Here is a 24,142-nt window from a genome sequence, read left to right on the forward strand (position 1 = left end):
TGAAAACCTGGCCGAGGCCGGAAAATCTTAAGGAGCTCAGATCTTTCCTAGGATTTGCGGGTTATTACCGCAGGTTTGTCCAAGATTTTTCAAAAATTGTAAAGCCTCTTAATGACCTCACCGCTGGGTACCCTCCTCTACAAAAGGGTCGCAAGAAAAAAATGAATGGAACAACTCAGTATTTCAACCCAAAGGAGTCGTTTGGAGAACGATGGAGTCAAGAATGTCAACAGGCATTTGATACTGTAATTGCAAAACTCACCTCTGCTCCAATTTTGGGATTTGCTGACCCAAAACTCCCTTACGTGTTGCACACAGACGCCAGTACCATCGGGTTGGGTGCAGCACTTTACCAGGAACAAGATGGACAGATGAGGATCATAGCATTTGCAAGTAGGGGACTCACCAGGAGTGAATCAAAGTATCCTGCCCACAAATTAGAGTTTTTAGCATTGAAATGGGCTGTTACGACCAAATTCAGTGACTACTTGTATGGAGCTAACTTTACAGTAATAACTGATAGTAATCCGCTAACCTACCTCTTGACATCAGCAAAACTAGATGCAACCAGCTATAGATGGCTGTCAAGTTTGTCTACATTCACCTTTAAGATACAGTACAGAGCAGGAAGTAAGAACCAGGATGCAGATGGTCTCTCTAGGCGGCCACAAGCGGAGATTCCAGATGACCTAGAGACAAAGAAAGAGAGGGAAAGAATTAGACAGTTTACTTACCATCATTTGACAGGACCATCATCTGAAGTACCATCGATAATTGCATCAGCAGAAACTGTGGATGCCATCTGTGAACGACATCAAATTAAACAGGCCTATCATGATCCCGATGTTTTACACCCCTCATTAACTTTAGTAGAGTCCCTAACTGTCGATGTGAGTGCTTTGCCTCAAGAGTTCACACAGGAAGATGCTTATCACTTTTCTGGTCTTCCTAAATTGTCTGAAGAAGACCTGCGTGAAAAGCAGAGAGCTGATCCAGAAATTAGGATTGTTATCCAACAACTGGAGTCAAACGAAAAGCCCTGTCTCAAAACTATTCCATCTGAATTAATTCTGTGGTTCAAAAAATGGAACCGTCTGGAGTTAAAAAATGGCATACTATTCAGAAGGAGAAAGTGCGAAAGAGACACAACATACCAATTGGCATTGCCAGCTGACTTTCGTGATGTGGTCTTAAAAGAACTTCACGATGAAATGGGACACTTAGGGATTGAGCGAACTCTCGAACTTGTTCGAACAAGGTTCTTCTGGCCTAAGATGTCATCAGCTGTAGAGCAGAAGATAAAGACCTGTGAACGTTGTGTTCGCCGCAAGACTTTGCCAGTAAAGGCTGCTCCCCTGGTGAATATACAAACTAGCAGACCTTTAGAGCTCCTTTGTATGGATTTCCTGACAATAGAACCAGACCGAAGTGGCACCAAAGATGTACTGGTTATGACTGACCATTACACCAAGTATGCTATTGCTGTGCCTACAAGGAATCAGAAAGCCCAGACAGTTGCAAAGTGTCTGTGGGATCATTTTCTTGTTCATTATGGATTCCCAGAAAAACTTCATAGTGATCAAGGTACCGACTTCGAGTCTCGCACAATTAAAGAACTTTGCAGAATTGCAGGAATATCCAAGATTAGAACCACTCCCTACCACCCAAGAGGCAATCCTGTAGAGCGCTTTAACCGAACGCTTTTGCAGATGTTGGGAACCTTAAACAACAAACAAAAATCAAGATGGAAGGATTATGTCAGACCGCTAGTGCATGCTTACAACTGCACAAAAAGTGATGTGACAGGATTCTCTCCCTATGAATTAATGTTTGGCAGACAACCGCGACTCCCAATTGATCTTGCATTTGGTTTACCTGTGGGTGGACAAAATGAATCACATTCCAAGTATGTTCAAGGCTTAAAGAATCGGCTGGAAGAAAGCTACAGAGTTGCAAGGGAGAATTCTGCAAAGATAGCAGACCGCAACAAGAAGAGGTATGACAAGCACGTTGTCAGTTCCACTCTTGAAATTGGTGATAGAGTACTTGTAAAAAATGTTCGCCTAAAGGGAAAACACAAGCTTGCGGATAAGTGGGAGCCTGATGTTTATGTGATAACAAAGAAAGCCGGTGACTTACCTGTTTACACTGTTAAGCCTGAACAGAAGGATGGACCTCTGAGAACCCTGCACAGGGATCTGCTTCTGCCTTGTGGATTTCTGTCAGCAAGCACAACAGATGAGCATGTTGAAAGAAAAGTGAATCGAAAACCTAGAACTAGAGCCAGATGTGCTGGGGAACCTGAAGAGTCTGAGAGCACGAGTGAGGATTCAGAGTCAGATCATTATCCTGTAGATCATTACAGCCCTCAAGATTTCTTAGAGATTGAAACCAGAATTCTGTCTGACTCAAAACTTCCACCAGCTCAAAGCCAAACAGCAGTTCAACTACCTGGTGATGAAACCATGTTGGACGACAGGCATGCTGTCTCTGCAGAATCTGTTGATACAGATACTCTAAACTTACGTAGAATGGCAAATTCCAAAGTACAGGAGGATAATCCTCTCACACCAGATCAACCTGTAGAAAGCAGCTTAGAAAACCTACCTGAGTTTGGAGTTGATTGTGGAAAGGAAATTGCTCACGTTGAAGAGGAACCAAATGTTCATGGAGAATCACCTAAAAAATCAAGAGGCGAGAATGAAGAAAGTACCAATTTGACTCAAAGAGAAAGTGTCATTATTATAGAGTCTCAGGAGGACCAGAATGAAACAGATGAAATTGGAAATCTCAGACGTCCGAGAAGATACTGTGGACCTCCAAACAGACTTAACTACCCGCAACTGGGAAATCCTCTCAGCTTAGTTGTTCAGTCCTTGTTTTCCAGTTTGAGTACAGCAATTACAAGCTCTTTAGGAGATTCAAATTCCTCAAGAAATTTCTCTCCCAGTGAAACCATCTGAATTCCAGGATGCAGAGGGACCTGCATACATTCAAGAGGGGAGAATGTAACCCAGATCATAAATCTAGGTCACTAATAATCATTTTAGAAAGTATTATTATTATTATTATTATTTATTTATATTATTTTATTATTTATACTCTAATAATAAGTGAATAAAAAGCAGAAAGATCGCTGTGTAATTAAAGGTATTAACAAATATTTTCATACCTGATCTTGATTGGAGAAGTGAGCAGTTAGCTCCGCCCCCGCACATGCGACGGAAAGCACAAGCAGATAGTGCCAACAAACAAACAAGAGCTAGAGAGGTAGCAAGTTGACAAGCAACCGAGAGAACTAGAGATATAGTGCTAACAAGCAACCGAGAGAACTAGAGAAATATTAAGTTAACAAGCAGTGAGAACTAGAGAGCTGACGAGCACAGGAGAGCTGGAGAGTTAACGAGCACACGAGAGCTGGAGAGCTAACGAGCACACGAGAGCTAACGAGCACACGAGAGCTGGAGAGCTAACGAGCACATGAGAGCTGGAGAGCTAACGAGCAGTCGAGAGCTAGTGATCTAACAACCAGTTGAGAGATAGTACATCAATAGAAAACTGACAAAATAGACTTGATTCAACTTTATCCTTCACTAATTACTGTCTTTGGTGAGTACCAATGCCTTTATGAGAAATTTATTAATATTTTATTGTGAATATGTTGGGTTGTAAAGTGAAACAGTAGTAAAAAACCAAAATTCTTGTAAATGTTTTCAAAATTACTCTTAAAATTGCTTTTAAAAGAATCCTACATAATATTTCTAGTGTTTATAATTGTGTTTACATCTCTGTAAAATATTTTGTATTGAAAGTACTCATTTCTTAAAGAGACATGCACGCCATGCGGTGCTAGCCTTGCTAACACTGTGCATTAGCAGTGTGATTAGCTGTTATGTTTTATCAATGCACAATTGATTGTAACAGACAATTTATTTAATTTTAACTGGTTTATTTAGATACTTGACACTAATGTTTATTCTGGCTTTGTGGTTACAAGGCCGGGTTTTTTTTTTTGTATGTGTTTTTTGTCCTCCTCACTACTGCCGGTGTTGTTCTTGGTTGAGAACGATCATCCTGAGATCGTCCTGGCTGGATATTCATATTCTGGTCTGGACTGGCGAGCCATCCTACTGATACGTGCCTGAACTAAGTAAAAGAGAGTGAAATCTGCTGATCTGGTAGGACCAAACTAATTTGTTAAGAGAGTTGTTTTTTTCTCTCCTCGTGTTTTCTACAAGGATATTTTTCATGGGAACAATTTAAATATTTTTTTCCTTGGACTGTTTTTTTTCTTCGTCCAAATTTTTTAAAGGAGACATTTAACTGGACACTTTGACTTCAAACAAAGACTTTATATTGAAAGTTCATCTTTACTTTTAACAAAGACTCTGCTTTTGAAATCTGAAATTTAGGGATTGTTTGGAACTTTGAAACTGAACTTTGCATTTATTTTAATAGCAGTTTGTTGTTGAATTTACTATTCACATTTTCTATTGTATTATACTGTTTTATATTGGTTTTATTTGTTTTCTTTTAAAATCTCAAAAGTGCATTAAGCAAAACAATACAACATATTTTGCATTAATTTATTTGTTGTGAATTATCTGATTCATTTATTAATCCTAAAATTAGATTACACTATTATCACTATAAGTATTGTTCTTTTGCTCCAGTGAGTCGAATCTTACCTTTAAACTCTGGTCCAAAAAGAATTCTAATTGTTAGCGTTGGTCTCCGTTATAAAAATACACTAGTTAACATATATAATAGGAGCCACACTAGGGTAGTGTTACATATAGAAGTTTTAATGTTCTCTTTTCCTGCAGTCAGCATGACAGGAAATGAGATTTTCAGCACTAATCAGCTTAAAATAAGCTAAACTGTGCTTATTTTTTTGTGACAAAAGCTGCAAAAGGAACCTTAACAGTTGTAAACAATGTGCCAAAACAGCTGCATATCCGAAAATGCCTTGCAGTATGACACAAAACTACTCTTCTCAGCACTTTCAAACTATTATAATTGTGTATGCCATTTTTATGAGCACATATTAATAGACAGGCTAAATGAAATGAATGTAGAACTAGACAAAACGATTGGATGTTTAATAAGAAAGTCGGAGGCCCCGTTTACACTGCCAGTTAAATGTGACCCAATTCTGATGTTCAATGACCATGTAAACATGAAAAAAACGCATGCATTCAGATATTCAGAGATCGATTTTAGGCCTCCTTCATATGTGTAAATAAATCAGATATGTGACAATGTGACTGTCATGTAAACAGCAGATTTTTTGAGGCATTCCGTGTAGTACGTCATTAAATTTGCAACAACGTGGTACTTCTTCATAGTTTAATGACGTAGAAGCAAGAGCGTGTGTGTGTGCTCATCCTAAAATTTTGAACCCACTGCTTCTCATTAAAGCCTGCCACAATTTGCTCCCATCAGACCTGAGATCTCTCTCGTACCCACAAATTCCTCATGAATGGTGGAGCACACCATACATAAACCATAGGCGCAAGATGCGATGACTGCCCTTTACCTCCTCCTCCGCCTTAAAATCACTTTAAAGTTGGGTTATCTTCGCATATTTCATAGAGCTAAAAGTAAGACAATTTCTTAGTGTGGCGCAGATGCTAGAACCTGCCTTTATGCATGCGCAACGTCCTAAATTGTATGGCAAGTGTAAACACATGAATCAGATATGTGTCCCAATTGAAAGAACGGACAACGGACATTCAAAAAAATCAGATATAGGCAACAAATTGGAATTGGGCATCAAGACCTGAAAGTGTAAACATGGCCTAAATGACTTAGATTGACACATTATTGTTGATGCTAGATGTGATTGTATTTTATTTTATTATTATTATTATTTTATTTTTTTTATCTCAGATATGTCAGACAGGCACTTTCACAAGTAGTTACATCACATAATTTACATCCATTGAAAGCCTGTTCACTATATGAGAACACTTTGTTAATGAGAGAGGTCAGATGAGATTCTTCATGCTGAGAAAAAGGCCACAAACACTCAAACTAGCACTTCTCGCAACAGGAGAAAGGCACAGCTGAAATCATAACCTTGAAAAGAATGGGCTTTCAACTGCAGAATCCTCTTCTTTTCAAAGCATATATACTGTATATATGACCAATAAACTGCATGACTCAACAGTGGAAAAAAAAAAAAAATATATATATATATATATTTTTATGCTTGGATCAAAATGCACAAATCCAGGATGTATCGTCATATGAAAGTGCTCACATTTGGTATTCATTCTTTATAATTCATATTTTTTGCAGGTGTACTGATCACATCTGAATATTTTCCTCTCCTCGTCCTCATAATCATCTGTCATAATAAACAGTGTGTCTGAAAGCAAAATACAGCTCCCGCTTCCCAGCTCCATTCATTAATTCATGCTGTGTGGATTTGTAACAGCAAGGATGAATAGAGGACAGAGATCAAATCCCTTCATAAAGGCAGAGTAGAGTGAGACTGGCCTCATTTCTGGCCTTTACACTCCACTGGCCTCACAGACCTGTGCGCAGGCTAATAGTGCTCTGGCAAGCAACACACGTTCACATACTCTTTATAGGTAGAGAGGATTCTGAAATTAAAACTTGTCCTTCATTTTTCTCTGCGTGTTCTCTTGCCCTGCTCTTTCAGTCATACTCCTGTTAAAATTTTGTTTTAATTTCCCTCCTTTGCAACATTCAGTCATCTCTGGTACATTATGCTGTAGTTGCAATAAAATAAAAAGATTTTTTGTTTGTTTAATGTTTTTCATTCTTTTTTTGTTTTCATTTTGAGCAGCAAAAATTGCTATTTTGAACTGTTTGACCAAGTAAATGCAGCCTTCCACATTGTATTAAAATACACATATGAAATATTTATAATAAAATGAATATATCAGGTTTCCAAAGACCTCTACTTACTGATCAATGGGAATGTAACGATTCACCGTGAGTCAGTTGATAATCGATTTAAATATGTGACTGTTCAAACCGGTAGAATTGTTGAACGAATTGCAATACATTTTTTTAACAGAAGAGGGCAAAGATTACTATTTAACTGTGAGGGAGTTGTAAAATTAGCCTAATTCCAAAAAGTGAAGTGTTTTTTTAATGTTCCATTGAAGAAAGAAGTTGATGTGAGAGTGAGAAAATGAAATGTACATTTTTTATTTTTGAATGAACCATCCCTTTAATGTCTCTAATGTTCAAGGCTGCATTTACTGTACTCGATCAAACAGTATAATAAAAAAATATTATATTTTTTAAATATTGTTTTGTCATTTTTAAATGTGGACTACAGTATACAGGAAATATATCTCCATCTCCCCATATAACAAACAGTGTTTGGGTATTGCTTGCTTACTGATTCATCTCATAGTTCCCCAGTTGTTTATATTCTGAGGCTTCAGTTCATTTTGTATCCACTGCATTCTAAATAGCAATTTTGTTTCATCGCGCCCACCTCTGACATGTTCATAAAACATTCATGTTTTCCTCTTCACTTCTCGACGAACTGAGTTATTTAAACTCGTCAGCATTGCAGACATGGCCCTCCTCCAGCTGTCCTTGAGAGAGACGAGAAAAACACTTTCGCATTACTGAATGTCTTGATTTATGTGTAATATTGTGTGCGCTTTCAGTTTTAAGATGAAGGCTCATTGTGATTTTGTCATTCTGGATTTTTGTAGCATGAGCAATTAATGAAACCGACCACGGGGATTCAACAGGCTTTGAATTTCTCTCCTTGACTGTATGTGAACGTGTCATGAAAAACTCGAGGATAAATTCTGAAGTTATCAGACACTTGCTCATTATGAAACCTCATGTTTTACGCAGGTGCTAGAAACTGGCAGCCTGTAGCACTGCCATTCTCTGACTGTAATGAGCAAAAGTGGCAGAGGTTCAGACAAAGCACTCTCCGCATTACATAAGACTCCAAATTTTCTGTTTGCGTGCTGTATGCATGTCTGATCCTTTCATCCCGATAAAAAAGACACAGGTGCACAATTCTTCTGCAATGGACATCTATCGTTGTAAAAAAAAAAAACATGCAGATGACTGAATACGTGTTTCCATGGAAGTACAAGTTTTAAAAAAACCCTGTGCGCTAAAGCAATTTATCTGATTAACATTTGAATTGCACATAAAGACATCTGATCTGAGCATCGGCGATTGGATATGTTGTTTTTTTTTCTCCAGAAAAAAGACAACACTTTACTTGATGGAGTGTTCATAAGACTGACATGACTTTATAATCACTACATTTCACATATCATGAATATGAAAGGTTTTATGCATGCTTATGAACATAAATTGCCTTTAAGTGTCAATTGCTCAGTTATGTCATTTTATGTCATGTGTGAGATGTCTTTATAAAAACTTGGCATAAACAAATACATCACAATCTGTAACATCCTTGACCTACCAAGACAACATGACTTGATAAATCTTTGATAAATGGGATTGTCATGAGACTGTTAGAATTGTCATGGATATATTTCAATAGAATGAATTTAATTTGTCATTAAAGTTTCTCATTAATAATGTCAACACACTGGTAAATCATTTTATAACAACATCATCAATATTCAATGACATTTCAGTTTGTACCACCTGTTAATGTCAAGAACAATATTATTGGCGTGTTACGTCCCGCGTACAATAACAAAAGTACAAATTAAACTTTTAGATGACAAATATAAGGCTTTCCCCTTCTCCTGTCCCAGCTCACAATAATCACAACCAGTTTATCAAGGAATAACAAGGTTTATGTTTAACAATAAAGATCTTGGAAGCATCTCTTTGTCTAACAAAGAAAAATACAGCAAACTTATTTGGAAATAATTCTAAATTACCTGCTAAAAATAAAGAACCCCAAATAAAATTACAACAAAACTTCCCTTTCTCCCTCACTGCCACAAACTAGGAGAAGGCCGGATTTTAAAATAAGTGACGATTTCCAACCTACTGCTTCAATTATCCAAAAATAATATAGTTTTAATATAAGTGAAAACAAAGCACATAGGCTCAGATTAAAATACAGCGAGCAGTTAGAAAAGAAATAAAGACTTTTCAGCTAACGAAATCAGTCAACCACACCACACTTATGCAACAAATAGTCTGGGGCAGGAGATAGGAGCTCCTCAGAACAACAGCAGCCGCAGAGCTTTGCGACCTGCACCGAGCAGAAGATTCATCCTTTGTTCCTCATCTCCGCTTATATACGCTCCCGCTCGCTACACAGCTGGACCTGGGCCCCAATCAAGCGCAGCTCTAGAGAGGGAGAGAGAGAGAAAAAAACCTGCGCATGCTCCATCAGCTCTAGATGCATAAACAATATATCTGGAGCACCCGGAGGAAACCCACACGAATGCGGGGAGAACATGCAAACTCCACACAGAAACGCCAACTGACCCAGCCGAGGCTAGAACCAGCAACCTTCTTACTGTGAGGTACTACCTACTGCGCCACCATGTTGCCGTATTTATAATTATAATAATTATAATTACAAAAAATTTTTACGTTCTGAAACATAACAGGTGCTGTTATATAATTTATGACAATTATGTTGGCTTCTTGACAATCATGTTTAAGTCATGTTGTCTTGATATTTATTTATTAAGGAAAAGACAAAAAAAAAAAAACGGTTATGATGTATTTGTCTATGTCAATACAGAACCAGTAAAGTAATGTCACCTTTGCATTTAAAATGACATAACTGAATTAATGACCCTTAGGACCCTATCATACATCTGGAGCAATAATGAGCAAGACATTTTTGGTATGAAGCCACCCAGACCAGTGAAACCCTAACTTACACATTACGCTCTACATTGTTGAAATAGCAAAATCCAAAAAATAAAGTGAACGAGTTCATGTGGCGAGAATGCAGTGAAATCCGAAAACGTGGCCAAAATCAGATGAGGGCTTTTCTTTTTTCTGAACGGCTTTTGTAAATCATTGCTTGGGTTTAGGGAAGGAGGAGAAAGAGGGTGGCTGGGTCAGCCAATTGGCCGGCCGCCCAGTCAATCGTTCAGACATTCAGTCAGTCAGTCAGACACACGGTCGCTTGACAACAGCCTCTGGTCGCTTTTTACGTGAGAACAGTGTGGCCGCGAATGCATGGGATTCGCGAAAACAATAACTGCACAAATACGTACCTCCAGGGACGTATTTTGCGGTCTCCAGAAACGTCCGCGTTGCTACGTTTCCACAATGAACCTGGGTTGTTATTAGCAGTATTATTTATTATGTGCATATTTATATTTGTTTTAAAAAACAAGTGTAGATTTGTCTACCTGTCGGGATTTGGAGATGTAAGCATCACCATATGGGGCATAAGAATAGGATGAGTGTTTGGATATAACTCAGTTTTTTGACCACACTTTGTTATTATTGTTCATTTATTTTTTTTACTGGAAATTAGAACTGAATTTAGAAATAGTTTTGAAACAAATCTTTGTACTTAACAATTTAAATTAAATATGTAGGCTAAGGGATGTCTTCAGTGGAGTGTGTACAACACGGTTTCCTTATCCACAAAAGTAAAGAGTAAAAGTAAAGAGAAAGTAAAGAGGCCGAATGGAGGAGGCTCGTTCTTTATCCTCATGCTGCAGATGGTCTGTTTAACCGTTTTCTCGATAGAGAAGCATTTAGTTTTTCTTTTTACAAAGTCCGCCATGTAAATAGCAAATGCGCCATGGTGTGACGCATTTGACTCTTAAAGGAAATCTGAGATGACACTCCGATTGGTTTAATGCACGTTATGCTCAAAACAAATCCATAACTCGTTAAGAGAATAAGCACAACCCTGTTATACCGTATTTTTCCATCCTTATAACATCAAAAGTGAATTCGGACATGGTCTTAATGCTTTTGCGCCTTGGGCTTTAGACTTTGCGCCTAGATTGTTAAAAATAGAACCTTTTATTTCATATGCATGTGTAGAATCTCATTCATTTTCGTGATGTCATGATCATAAATGTTTAATCATAGTCTTATGAACGTAAAGTGTTACCCCCCAAAAAGTGTAAAAATAAATCACATGTACTCCACAAGCTCTTGGATTTGTAAGCTTCTTATAGTCTGTCAGTCACTGTTTGTGACCACATTTCCACATTGACTTTAGCAATCACCTATGCAGGAGCACTGCTGTGAGAGGAATCTCGAGTGTCGTTGATTGAACTCTCTTAAAGCTTTGTTTGATTAGTATGTAGATGAAAAAAAATCTGTTGATTATGTCGTTTGATATGCTCAGGGCAGTGGAAATAAGCTAGTTCGCTTAGATCAGACTTGTGTAATCTTGGTAAGATTTGTCTTATTGAATCTTGTCTTGTTTTGCAGGCAATGAAAGTTGTATCTAAGAAGAAGCTGATGAAGCAGTATGGATTTCCCAGTATGTATGGCTTCAAATTAAATTCTAATGCATGCAGATGTTATGCTTAGCAGATGTTGTCCTTTTGGAGCAGATGCTGAAGCATTTCTCTGTTTAACTGAAGCAGTATTTTCAGTTAATTTTAATGCCATTTAAATGTCATTCTTTCCCCGTGCAGGACGTCCTCCTCCCAGAGGTCCTAAAGCTGCCCAGGGGGAGCAGCCTAAAGTGCTCGGTCCTCTGGAGAGAGTTTACCAGGAGATTGCAATCCTGAAAAAACTGGACCATCTGAACATAGTTAAACTTGTTGAGGTAAAATGAAATTCAGTTTATTTCATTCATTATTATAATCCTCAGCTAATGACTAGTGCCAGTTAATAACACGTTCATAGTAGCAAATCTAAAATATAGTTTCTTTGAGCCTACTTCTCTTTTTCTTTCCGTTCATCCATTGAAACGTTACTTTTAAGACTCTTTCTGAATAAACAAGCTTTCCTTCTTTCTTTCTTTCTTTCTTTCTTTCTTTCTTTCTTTCTTTCTTTATTTATTTCTTTCTTTCTTTCTTTTATTTATTATTTATTTATCTTATTTATTTATTTTCTTTCTTTATTTGTTTTATTACTTTTATCGTCTTTATTTTCTTTCTTTTATTAATTTATCAATTAATTTATTTATTTATTTATTTATTTATTTGATTATTTATTTATTTTATTTGTAACTTTTATTTATTTTATTACTTTTCTGTTCTATATTTATTATTTATTTCTTTATTTATTTTATTTGTTATTTGTTATTTATAACTTTCTTTCTTGCTTTCTTGAATTTCTTTTATTTATTATATATTTGTTTATTTAATGCTTTTCTTTTCTTTTTTTTTCTTTTCTTTCTTTCTTTTATTTATTTATTAATTTAATTTAATTTATTTTATTTATCATTTTATTATTTTTTGTTTCCTTTATTTATTTTATTACTTTTATTTTCTTTCTTTCTTTTCTTTCTTTTATTTATTATATATTAATTTGTTTATTTTATTGCTTTTATTTTCTTTTTTTTCTTTTTTTTCTTTCTTTATTTCTTTAATTTTATTTATTTTATTTATTCATTTTATTATTATTTTTTTATTTCCTTTATTTATTTTATTACTTTTCTTTTCTTTCTTTTCTTTCTTTTCTTTATTTATTTTATTATCTATGTTATTTTTTATTTATTACTTTTTATTTCTTTCTTTTATTAATTAATTAATTAATTTATTTTATTATTTATTTATGTAGTGTATTTGTTACTTTTATCTATTTTATTACTTTTATTTTTTTTTAGTATTTATTTATTTTATTTTATTTATTTATTACTTTTATTTTTTTCTTTCTTTCTTTCTTTTCTTTCTTTTATTTATTATTTATTTATATGTTTATTTTATTTGATTCTTTTATTAATTTTCTTTTCTTTCTTTACTTTCTTTATTACTTTTATTTATAGCATATGTATTTTATTTCCTTTATTTATTTTATTACTTCATCTTTCTTTCTTTTATTTCTTTATTTATTTTATTATGTATTTATTTATTTTATTTCCTTTATTTATTTTTTATTACGTTTATTTTCTTTCTTTCTTTTATTAATTTAATTTATTTATTTATTTATTTATTTATGTTATTATTTATTTATTTTATTTTGTTTATTTATTTTATTACTTTTATTTTCTTTCTTTTTTACTTCAGAATATTTTTCTGAATTTATTATTACTTTATTGATTAACCAGTTAAACTCTGCGTGCTCGGTACCGGGGACAAAATGACATCATCGGGAGAATAACTATAGATTTAAGAGGTCTGTCTGCATCAATAACACCATATGACCTACTGGGTGAAAGCTTAGAATGTCTATTTTCAACTGATACACATCACTTTGATATTTGCTGTACAGTAACAAAGTTATTTACACTTTTATTTACAATCACATATCCAACAGTCTTCGAATGAATCATAAAGTATAAATTCATTTTTTGGAAACATACAAGGGAAATTATTGATTATTTGCTCCGTGAGCTGCCGGAGATAGCACAGATAGCCAAACAAGCTACATCATCTTTTACGTTAGGTTGTCCTCTGCAAAATGAGTCCATTTTCAGCGTTTTCTGAGGATGTGTCAGTAACCCCCTGCTGTGTTTTGTAAGTGCCAAACGAAACAAATTAGGGTCATAATATTCCAAAATTCAGGAAAATATGATAGCTTTAACCTATCCAGATGTATTAAATATCACAAAGGTGAGATTCTCGGCTTTACGCTGATGTATCGCGAGCCTTGATAAGCCAATCAGTGACTGAGATATTGCATGACGAACAGGAAGAGAGGTGTCCAAAACAGAGTGCGTAAAAGTCACAGATCAGAAGCAAATAAGTTGATTTCCCACCCTTCGGTTGAACTAACATATATATTAGTTATATTTGGAGACTCTGGGTCTTGGATGCAGTCAGATGAAAACATTAGATTAGAATTGCAAAGACACTAAAAACAAATGGAGAGGAAATATAAATGGGAACTGAATTTAACTGATTTAGACCCTCAAGAACCAAGCCGAATTACAGACTAGAGAGGATGAAATTATAGCAATGCTGAAAATCAGCCAGGAGTAAATCTGTTGAACAGAGATGCCCTCGGTGCTCTCAGAATGGGGTGGGGAGAGGAGGAGTGCAATCGATGGCCGGATGAAGAAAAGCAAGGTAGAAAGGAGGGATGCTGAAAGAAAAAAAATGATCTTTCTTTTTCTGTCTGAGTGCTCTTCAATCACAGCGTCTCCCACGTACGTCAGCAAAATTAGAAAAGAGGGCTGAGAGGGTGCATGGAAGAGAGACATTCAGTCCGAGCATGAAAAATGTTTAAAGGAAACTTAGAAAGTGAGGAAGAGGAACCACCTACACTCCAATCTCCTCGGCTCTCCGGCTGCCAGATCAAGTATAGCCTTAATACAGGAAACAGAAATGGAGCTCTGCTGGCAGTGAAGGATGAGCTGCACCCGATGCTTATCGAATCTCATCACTCGTGTAAAACTAAAAGTAGAGGCCTGTGCCAGGAGCTTGGCTGTTTTCAGATTGAGTGTATCTTTTTTGTCAAGGTTTTCCAGTAATAAGCAACTTTTTCTTGCAGGTTCGGAGTGACTTACTCGTCAATGGTGTTAGTTTTTCTGTCGTATCATATTTGCACACACTGGTTTATAACTAGCTGACACTCTACTAAGATCTTGACTGTCTTATGTAGTTTCAGCCAGGCATAGGTATAATTTTCCATCCAGTGTCATATTGTTTGGATAACAAATGCATTCGCACCCATTTGTGCACCCATAGGTGTGCTGATCTGTAATGGAGGTGAATTGTTGCTGTGCTGCTATTTTGAGGCAACTGAAAAAGAGAATGCAATTGACCAACTAAACGCTGGTCTAAAGTAAATATGCAATATTATTTTTGTGGTTATTTAAAGAGCATGTTAGCCATATGCGCCTATAGGAAGGTTCGCAACACGTATGCATTTCTTATTGCACAGACAGGGATGCGCAGCAGCGCACAAAGATTTTACAGGCATTCTTGCAATGCCAGAAGACAAGGACTCAGTCACCACTAACAACTCTCGTGTCGTCTTCATCTCATTGGGCTTTGGTGGAATCCAGCATGTTTAATGCATAATATGACCAGAGCACATCCATTTTTTCCCATCCCTAAAATAGCAAAGTCTCATTTATGTTTTTAAACTATTAGGATTACTATATTTTATCCATAACCTACAGAAGATAAAACTTGTTTTTACCTTATGATATATTTAATACATACTTAATATTTAATAGTAACAAAAAAAACACCATGCAAATAAAAAGCCATCAGCCTATCAATTTTTTTTTTATTGGATTGCCACCCCTGTGGTTATTATGCAAGATTAACGTCAAAGCAAAAGCTGTAATTGCAGCAGATTTGTTTTACGGCACAATGTTAAACTTTGACAATCCTATGGCACTCACATAAATAAAAAATAAATCCCACGACTGAACATGGAGGATAATCTTCATAATTATAACAAGAATAGTCTTGTGCTGTAAACATTGTGCCAACCTTTCTCATTAAGTGATTAATTTTTATTCATATAAAATTATTATTAATTAAAAATATTAAATTATTAATATTAATATTATTCTCATTCATATTAAGTGAAACAATGAATAATGGTTATAAAAATTATTTGTTTGTTAGACCCCTGCAATGTGTTGTTAATATGCTTGTGTTTATATACTATACAGGTAGTTCCTGTTGGTGTTTGTGCACCATTGTGTACAATATTTGTATGTTTATAACCACCTTTGAGCATAATGGGGGGTCACGAGTCACTGGAGTTATTAATTTAGTGGTTGCAGGCTAAAAAGTTTGAGAACCCCTGATTTAGACCATGCATTTAGATTATAGAGCTGATAATTTGAAAATAAGAGGAAATTAATAGATTGTGGCACATTTGACTAATAATAATAATATACTGATTACTTAAGCTATGAATCATATAGATTGTTCAGTTGCTGCCGATGCAGTAATCACTCTTTATGAGTCATACATTAATTCAAGATTACCTGTGCATTAGTTATGCATTATTTAATGCCTTTTAGTGTGCCCATATTGTAAAAAAGTGACTGTGCAGTATCATTATACAGTGAGTGCAGCAAATGGTGTTTTAATAAACTTTCTTTTTTCAGGTACTGGATGACCCAGCAGAGGACAACCTTCATATGGGTATGCTTTTTTTATTTTATCTTTGCCATGATGACAATAAATAATATTTGACTAGATATTTTTCAAGACACTTCTATACAGCTTAAAGTGACAATTAAAGCGTTAACTAGTTGAATTAGGTTAACTGAGCAGGTTAGGGTAATTAGGCAAGTTATTGTATAGGGATGGTTTGTTCTTTAGAAAAAATATGGCTTAAAGGGGCTAATGATTTTGTTTTTAAAATAGTTTTTAAAAAATTAAAACTCGACTTTTATTCTAGTCGAAATAAAACAAATAGGACTTTCTCCAGAAGAAAAAATATTATCACACATACTGTAAAAATGTGTTAAAGATCATAACTCTGTTAAAGATATTTGGGAAATATTTAAAAAAAGAAAAAACAATCAAAGGGGGGCTAATAATTTTGACTTTAAATGTATGTGTAAAAACTGTTGTAGCTAGCACGTGATTGATTATCTTTGTGTCAATGCGACACTTAGTCTAAAACACTGATTATATCTGTTGTATTTTTAATAATTTTATTTAGCAAGGATTTATTACATTGGCTTTTAAAATATACAAAATTACAAAAGCTTTGTATTTTATTTAATTTTTTTCTGTTGAACCCAAAAGATGTTTTTGAAGAATATTTGGAACCTGTAACCACTGATATCCATAGTATAAAAATAAATACTATGGAAGTCATTGGTTTCCAGCATTCTTCAAAATATCTTATTTTGTCTTTAGCGGAACAAATAACTACAATTGGTTTGAAACAAGTCAAGAGTCAGTAAATGATGAAAGAAGTTAGATTTTTAGGTGAACTCTCTCTTTAAATCATGTGTTGAAGTAGCTCTTTAATGTATCAAGAACAGATTATTGCATTGCACTTTGCACCACAAGATTTCAGTCAGTTTGAAACCCCTGAGGTCCTCCATTACAAACTTTACTTTTTTAATGAAAAGCAGAGCATGGCATACATTTCAAACAGATCAAACAGTGCGGCCCGTCTTCCTAATGGGCTGAAGTGAGATTCTGTAGAATAACAGTTTCAAATGCAAGTCTGTGTGACTCACTACTGACTCATACTGTAGGAATGAATATAAAGCGTTTGAGCTGATGGACTCCAAGAAAATCCTGAAAGACTTCACACCACTAAGCAATGGTGCGAATAAAAGCACACATCAAATTTCTAAAACGCAAACTGGGTCATATGAGGATATGATGACATCATAAATAAGAACAGGGAACATTGTGTTACATAAAGTGCAGCGGATAATACATTTGTCAATACCCAAATATACCTGTTCACAATGGATTCACAATGGTTTTGCTTTAATGAGTCTTTCTTTCTGATTTCTCTGCAGTGTTTGAGCTGATGCAGAAAGGGTGAGTGTTCAGCGTGTCCACTTAGTCATCTTTTGTGCGTAATTGATGCTTTCATGATGTTATCTTCCATCCTCTGTCGTTCCATTAATCACCTTATCCCTCCTTCATCGACTGCCTTCTCTTGCGTATCTGTCGTCATTTAGATCTTGTTCCAAAGAGATCAATTAAATGCTTATGTTCTCTCTTTCTCAGTCTCTCAGTTCATTTTCTAGATCAGTTCTTTAGGTTTTTGTAATTAAATAGTTTTTTTTAATGTCATGTCAAACGATTAATTTTTTCAGCTTTACTTGAGAATGTATTTATTCTGTTGCTTTCTCTCATTCTAAACCCACAAAAAGCTCATTTAAAGGGCAACGGTCTTCTAGTTTATTATATTTTTTTCGAATGTGACATTTTACTTTGGTTGATTATGAGTTTGTGCCAAGTGGCCGGGCTTTGTTTTGGAGAGAAATGTGTTGTTCGGCGTCTCTGGTGTTTGCGAGCTTCTGCCTTGAAAAGAGCAGATTAGAAGTTACTTTGCATAATTACAGAATGGTCTATTTTCACTAGACCTGGCTGAATATGTTTGGCCTTTCTGCTCAATCGTGATTCACTGCCTGTGGGTAATGAATGAAATGGCCTTTGAGGACCTTGTTTTGTGCTAAGTGGTTTTTGTGATTGGTTTATATGTAAATCTCAGAGTCACAGTTTGTTTCCATCCACTGTGTCTGCAGTCCTTTGCTTTCCCAGAATCCTCTGTTCTCTCACAGTCGCACAACTGAGTTGCCTAGTGTTACGTCGTCACACATTTGATTTGTGAACTCAACTTTTGGAATTGATTGTAATGTATTTAGGGTTTCCACTGGTCATGGAAAATCTTGAATATCATGGTTTTTTAAAAGGTTCATTCCAGATGTTGTATATATTTGTTGTCGAAGTATATCAGGCATTTTTGGTGGTCATTTTTACGTCCCATTTATCAAGATATTTTTTTCTCTACCATTTTTATCACATCATTTCATGGAATTTGTCTATTAATATGGCTATTTTTCTCTGCCTTTTTTTTCCCGCTTGTCAACCGGCAATCAACTGCAGTCTCCAGGCTGTACCTGTTAAAATACCAGTACCTGTCTCTAGGTGTTTTTTTTTTTTTTGTCTGCTCAGTGCTCAACCATGCAGGCCCTTCTGGAATTTGTGAAGGAAAAACTTCTTTATTGCAGACTAAAATGATTTATTTTTGCTGTGACTTTTTTCAAACTTTGCAGCAATATTTCTGTTATTTTTGTGCTGTTTTGCTGTTAAATTTATACTCATTGAGACGAACAAAAAGAGAACGTGTTTACCTTTTAACCATACACAGCTCATTATACATATTACAGTATATTTGATATGTTACATTTTTGATACAACAAGCATAGCCTTTCACAAGTAGGTTTTAGCGGCATTTACTCATCATTAATTCATAATAAAGTAATGTTTAGCTTACATATGAATGCATCAGTATTCATGTACTCCTATTGTAAAGTGTTACTGTTAACTCAATAAAGTGTCTCCATTTTTTTTCCAGGCCTGTAATGGAGGTTCCAAGCGACAGTCCCTTCTCCGAGGACCAGGCCCGCCATTACTTCAGAGACATTGTCCTGGGCATCGAGTACTGTGAGTCACTTCCTTTATTTGAAAAGCTTTTTTTCAATGATCGACCTCAGTAGGCTCCATTTTTAGTTTCTAAGGAGACCACCTTGACATGGTTTTTGTAAGCGAGCGTCTGAAGTTAAATAAACCCCAGGAGGAAAGAGAGGAGCAGACTCCAGCAGACGAGCGGCAGACATTAATCATTACTTATGTAAAAATAAAAGCCCAAGAGAGCTCAGTCTCTGTGTTTGTTGTTTTAACTACATCATGGCGTCCCGTTGGGCTAATGAAGTGAGCGAATGTGGCAGTGCGCTTGTGTGTTTGTGCATAGAGGAGGTCATCGTCTGTGCTATATCTAAAGGCTTTTCTGATCTTCTCATCTGTCAAAAGAAGAAGCAGTAGATTACAAGAAATTAGATGTCATGTTGTTGCATAAAGATAACATTACATGATGTATTAAGGCCAGGCACTGCAGGCATAAACACTGTTATTGCATGCGCCTGTTCGTTTTGAGGTTTTATTTTTGGGTTTTTTATGTAAAAAAATATATATATATCTGTAGATAATCTGTAGATTTCCATGACTATACATATTTTCAACAGTTGTTTTTAAAAAAAAAAATTTTTTTCTCCTGCGCTGAGCCTTAAATCTGAACTTTAGCTGCATGTACATGCACAAAACTGCTGTTTTATTCATATATCTGTTCAGAATATGTTACAGAGGGATTTGCTTATAAATAATATTTATATATACATGATAAACTCAAAATAATTTTATTTTTGTTCTGAATTATAAAGGGATAAAAAGAGATACCCAAAAGAAACTACAGTTTCAAACTGACTTCAACCAATGTTTGGATTTTGTTTGCGAATGAGGACCTATTTAATTAAAACATAAACTTTTAGAAAACTACACTGTAAAACCCAAAAAATTAAGGTTACTCAAACTGTTGAGGAAACCGATTGCAACAAACCATTAAAGTTCAAAAACGAATCCTAATGAGTACTGTGAACTTAATGCATTTCAGTAAATGAAGCAATTTGAGCACAGTAAAAGGCAATAAATTAAAAGAACTCAAACCAACTTTTTTATTGTAAAACCCAATATGTTAAGGCAACTGAAACCATTTAAGGAAACAGACTGCATCAAACCATTTGACTTAAAAAAACACTAATTTATTTGAGCACTGTGAACTTACTCCATTTAAGTTGAAGTAATGAGGCATTTATATGCCTTATTAACACTGAGTTCAAAACTCTTTTTTAAATGAGTAGAATTAACTGTCAGTCAATTTTGATTTAACTACACTCATTTCATTTGATAAAGTTGACTGTTGGGTTATACAGTGTAATAATATGGGTTTAACACATTAGTTCAAGTATCAAGTATCCCTATTAAATAGTGGCTTATTACCTGCCTGTTATTAAGATATTGGATGTTTATTGGTACTTGCTGTATAAATTGCATATTCAGCATGATCTTACATCCGTAGTCCTACCTAATAACTAAACCCATTTATTACCTTAATACTAATTAATAAGCTAAAAAATTGACTTTTATAATTAATAAACCCCTTAAGGGATATTCTTGTTGCAGTTAAAGTCAAGCAGCATTTACCAACAGTATCTTTGGCATTATATTTGATTAGAGCTGGACATATAATCATTAAAAGTTCACAATCTTGATCCATACATCCGTGGGATGTTATTCCTAAATGAAAATGATTCAGACGTGTCTATTAAATCTTTGGCAGTGGACATTCACTGACCCAAAGAGATGAGTAATCATTTACATTTATGAAACTGCTTAAGTCTTTTAGTTTTTTTAACCACAGTGTTCTTGTTTCTCTGTTTCTATAAGTGAAAATATTTCTATTCAGGTTTAAGCACTGAACACGTTTACAAGCACTGATAACACACACCACCAGTCTGCATCAACATTTAATAATTCATTTTTTATATCAGTTGCCATGTTAAATAAATCTTTACATGCCAAAGAAGGGTATTGCAACATGTCAGCAGGAAACTTGCAGCTACTATATTTTATCATGCAGCTTTTTTATTGCAGCACCTACACTTTTGCTGCATGAGAGGATAACATTGTTATAATTCTTTGGGTCGGGAGAACATCTGAGTTTGCAGTATATTTCGTCTCCCATCACTTTAAAATGTATGTTCTGTAAATGCCTCATGTACAGTGGGGGAAATAAGTTTTGAAGACTTCACCATTTTTCTTAGAAAACATATTTCTAAAGGTGCTGTTGACTTGAAATTTTCACCAGATGTTATTAATAAACCTGGTTAATAATAAAATAATATTAATTAGTTTACAAATGAAGTTATGTGTAATAAAATAGAATGACACCGGAAATAAGTATTGAACATATAAAGAAAGGAAGGTATAGAAAGGCAGTGAAAGCCCAGACGGCAACAGAAATCTCTCAGCAGTTCTTCAGCTACCTTCTTCCTTTCATCAGTGTAAATAAATGTTAGCTGCTTCAGTCCAACTTCTACATTGCAAGGATGATGAAGATGAAACCAAAGTGGACATTCCAGCAAGACAATGATCCAAAACACAGCCAAGGAATCTCTCAAATGCTTTCAGAGAAAGAAAATCAAGCTGCAAAATGGCTCAGCCAATTACCTGACTCAAATCCAGTAAAATATACAAAATAAAATTAGATTTGATAGATGAGACTCACAGAACCATCAAGATGTCAAAGTCTGTGAAAAGGAAATCACACCTGTGCAATGCATATGAATTTGTTTTCCATATGAGAGGCTGCTTTCAGCTGCCAGCACCACAAAAGTCTTTTATATAAAGTATTAAATACATTTCAGTAATTTAGTACTTTCTACTTGTGTCATTCCATTGTTATTACACATACTGAAACAATTTTTCCAGATTTTTTTGTTGTTTTATTTTTATGTTTGTATTGTTTGGGTTTTTACCGAAATCTGGTTCAATTCCATGTTAACAGGTTCTTTAGAATATTTTATTTTACAGAAAAAAGTATGACGTGTTGAATACTTTTTTCTCCCACTGTACATATTTAGTAGTTAAATAAAGGTTGCAAATACTGCTTACAGTATAAACCCTTAAATAATTAAAAATTATTTAAACAACTTTACTCCTCAAATAATACAAATATGAGATGTATTAATGCGAGCAGTTTGCTTTAAAATCACCCCAAAATGGCCCTACATTCAATAAATTAAAGTACCAGGTAACGCTGTATTTTGATGGTGCATTTGAGCATTAGTAGACTGCCTTAATTGCTGTTGATACTGCTGCTAAACAGACATCTAACTGACTATAAGAAACTTTGCAAGTACATGTTAACTTACACTAACCTTAACCCCAACCGAACAGTCTACTTGTAATCTAATGAGAATTAGTTGGCATATAGATGCAATTTGACCTAAATTCAACAAATAGACCATCAAAATAAAGTGTGACCAAGTACCAGGATGAACCAACAATGGGTTTTCAGAATAATGCCTTAAAACACCTTATACTTTAGGGGTATATTCACTTCTAGTGTACAGTATGTATGCCCTTATAGTCTTATTTTAAAAAGGAAACATATTAAAATGATTAATAACACTATATTTTACAGTTTAAATGATATTTATAGTCTTTGTTAAAGACAGCACATACTGTACTAACAACGGTTAATCCTGCACAAATATATTAAGTGGTCCTAAACTAAACCATGTGAGTAAATATTAATTAATTAGCAGAGCTCAATACCTACAGTAAATAGACATTTACACTGTAGTGCAGACAATGTTAAACATGTTTAGGCTAATCAATATGTATGTAGCCGGAGCCTAAATTGTATTGAACCTTTAATTAAGATGGCCGCTCAAACAAGAGGAATGAGCTCAGCAGAGTTGATTGAAGTGTCTGTTTCTGCTCATCAAGTGGAAACGCGGCTTTCATCAGTTCATTTGAATCCTACTAGCCAGGCAACACTCGCTACGGCAACCGTCTGGATGGCAACAGGCCATTTGCACAAATCAGTCTGTTCACAACCAGCTCCTTTGTTTGTGCTGGTAATTTGTGGACTGCAATCAGAGGAAACATCCATATTCTGTTTGTTTCATTAGCACTATGCTAGCTGCAACAGGGAGCCATGTCACTGTTATTAATTTAGAACGTTCACACCAGGGACAGTAACTGAATTGATAAAGAGCATTTTAAACATTATTATAATTTAAAATAAATTTACTGACTAAAGTTATAATGTAATTAAATAAGAGGAAGGAAATCTTTGAAATATGCTTTAAAGATATGTCATTGACAGCCAGTTGGAATGTGTTTTGCTTTGTATTTTTTTACAATTTTTAATTTTTTTACTGTTTGAGGACAAAAATCGATTACTTCCGAAATCGCATACTTCCCTACCACATGGTTTGTTAAAAACTGTATGCGAGCCAAGTAGTATGTCTGAATTCACTGGATTGGAAAAAAAGTATAGGCGAGAAGTACCCAGATGACCTACTTCTACCAGCAAGATTCTTATATATATATATATATATATATATATATATAAGAATCTTGCTGGTAGAAGTAGGTCATCTGGGTACTTCTCTAATATATATGGGTATATATTAGAATCTTGCTGGTAGTGGTAGGGTAGATTATCCGGGTACTTCTTGGCCATAAATGAGGTTGGTGTCATGATCTCATTCCTTTCAAGTGTGCATGCGCATTATGGGCAACCTGAAAATATGCAGATTTTGTTTAATTTTGACATTTAGATATGAAACTTATGAGACAGACGATGTTTATTTAATTGGTGACTCCAAATTAGGCTTGGGCGGTAATACGGTAATATGGTATACCGCAGGGTCTAAAAATAGCAATGGTGTCAATTTTAATGCCATTATACCGTCATAAAAAAACAATGCACTTAAATAGGAGACAAGAATTGAATAATAAATATTATTTATTTAATGCTTACAAATGGGATTGCGTGATTGTCATCATGGGACAGTGTGGAG

At 34.9% G+C, this 24,142-nt stretch overlaps 1 protein-coding gene and 1 long non-coding RNA gene across 14 annotated transcripts in view; both read left to right on the top strand.

Annotated features, from left to right (window-relative positions):
* The window catches only part of camkk1a (calcium/calmodulin-dependent protein kinase kinase 1, alpha a), a 153,237-nt gene that overhangs the window by 99,155 nt on the left and 29,940 nt on the right, over positions 1 to 24,142 (top strand). For all 13 annotated transcript variants that reach the window (XR_012405874.1, XM_073950341.1, XM_073950346.1 and 10 more), the window contains 5 exon segments: positions 11,362 to 11,413; positions 11,571 to 11,704; positions 16,118 to 16,154; positions 17,501 to 17,522; positions 19,069 to 19,157. Coding sequence is in view for 12 of the 13 variants with exons in the window: in XM_073950341.1 (XP_073806442.1) it covers positions 11,362 to 11,413; positions 11,571 to 11,704; positions 16,118 to 16,154; positions 17,501 to 17,522; positions 19,069 to 19,157 (334 nt within the window). In the remaining variant the exon portion in view is untranslated.
* LOC141385832 (uncharacterized) lies at positions 3,215 to 4,709 on the top strand. Its single transcript, XR_012406908.1, has 2 exons — positions 3,215 to 3,609; positions 3,998 to 4,709. It is a non-coding gene; the product is annotated as an uncharacterized lncRNA (long non-coding RNA).

Source organism: Danio rerio, chromosome 5, assembly GCF_049306965.1.
Source record: "Danio rerio strain Tuebingen ecotype United States chromosome 5, GRCz12tu, whole genome shotgun sequence".
Lineage (NCBI taxonomy): Eukaryota > Metazoa > Chordata > Actinopteri > Cypriniformes > Danionidae > Danio > Danio rerio.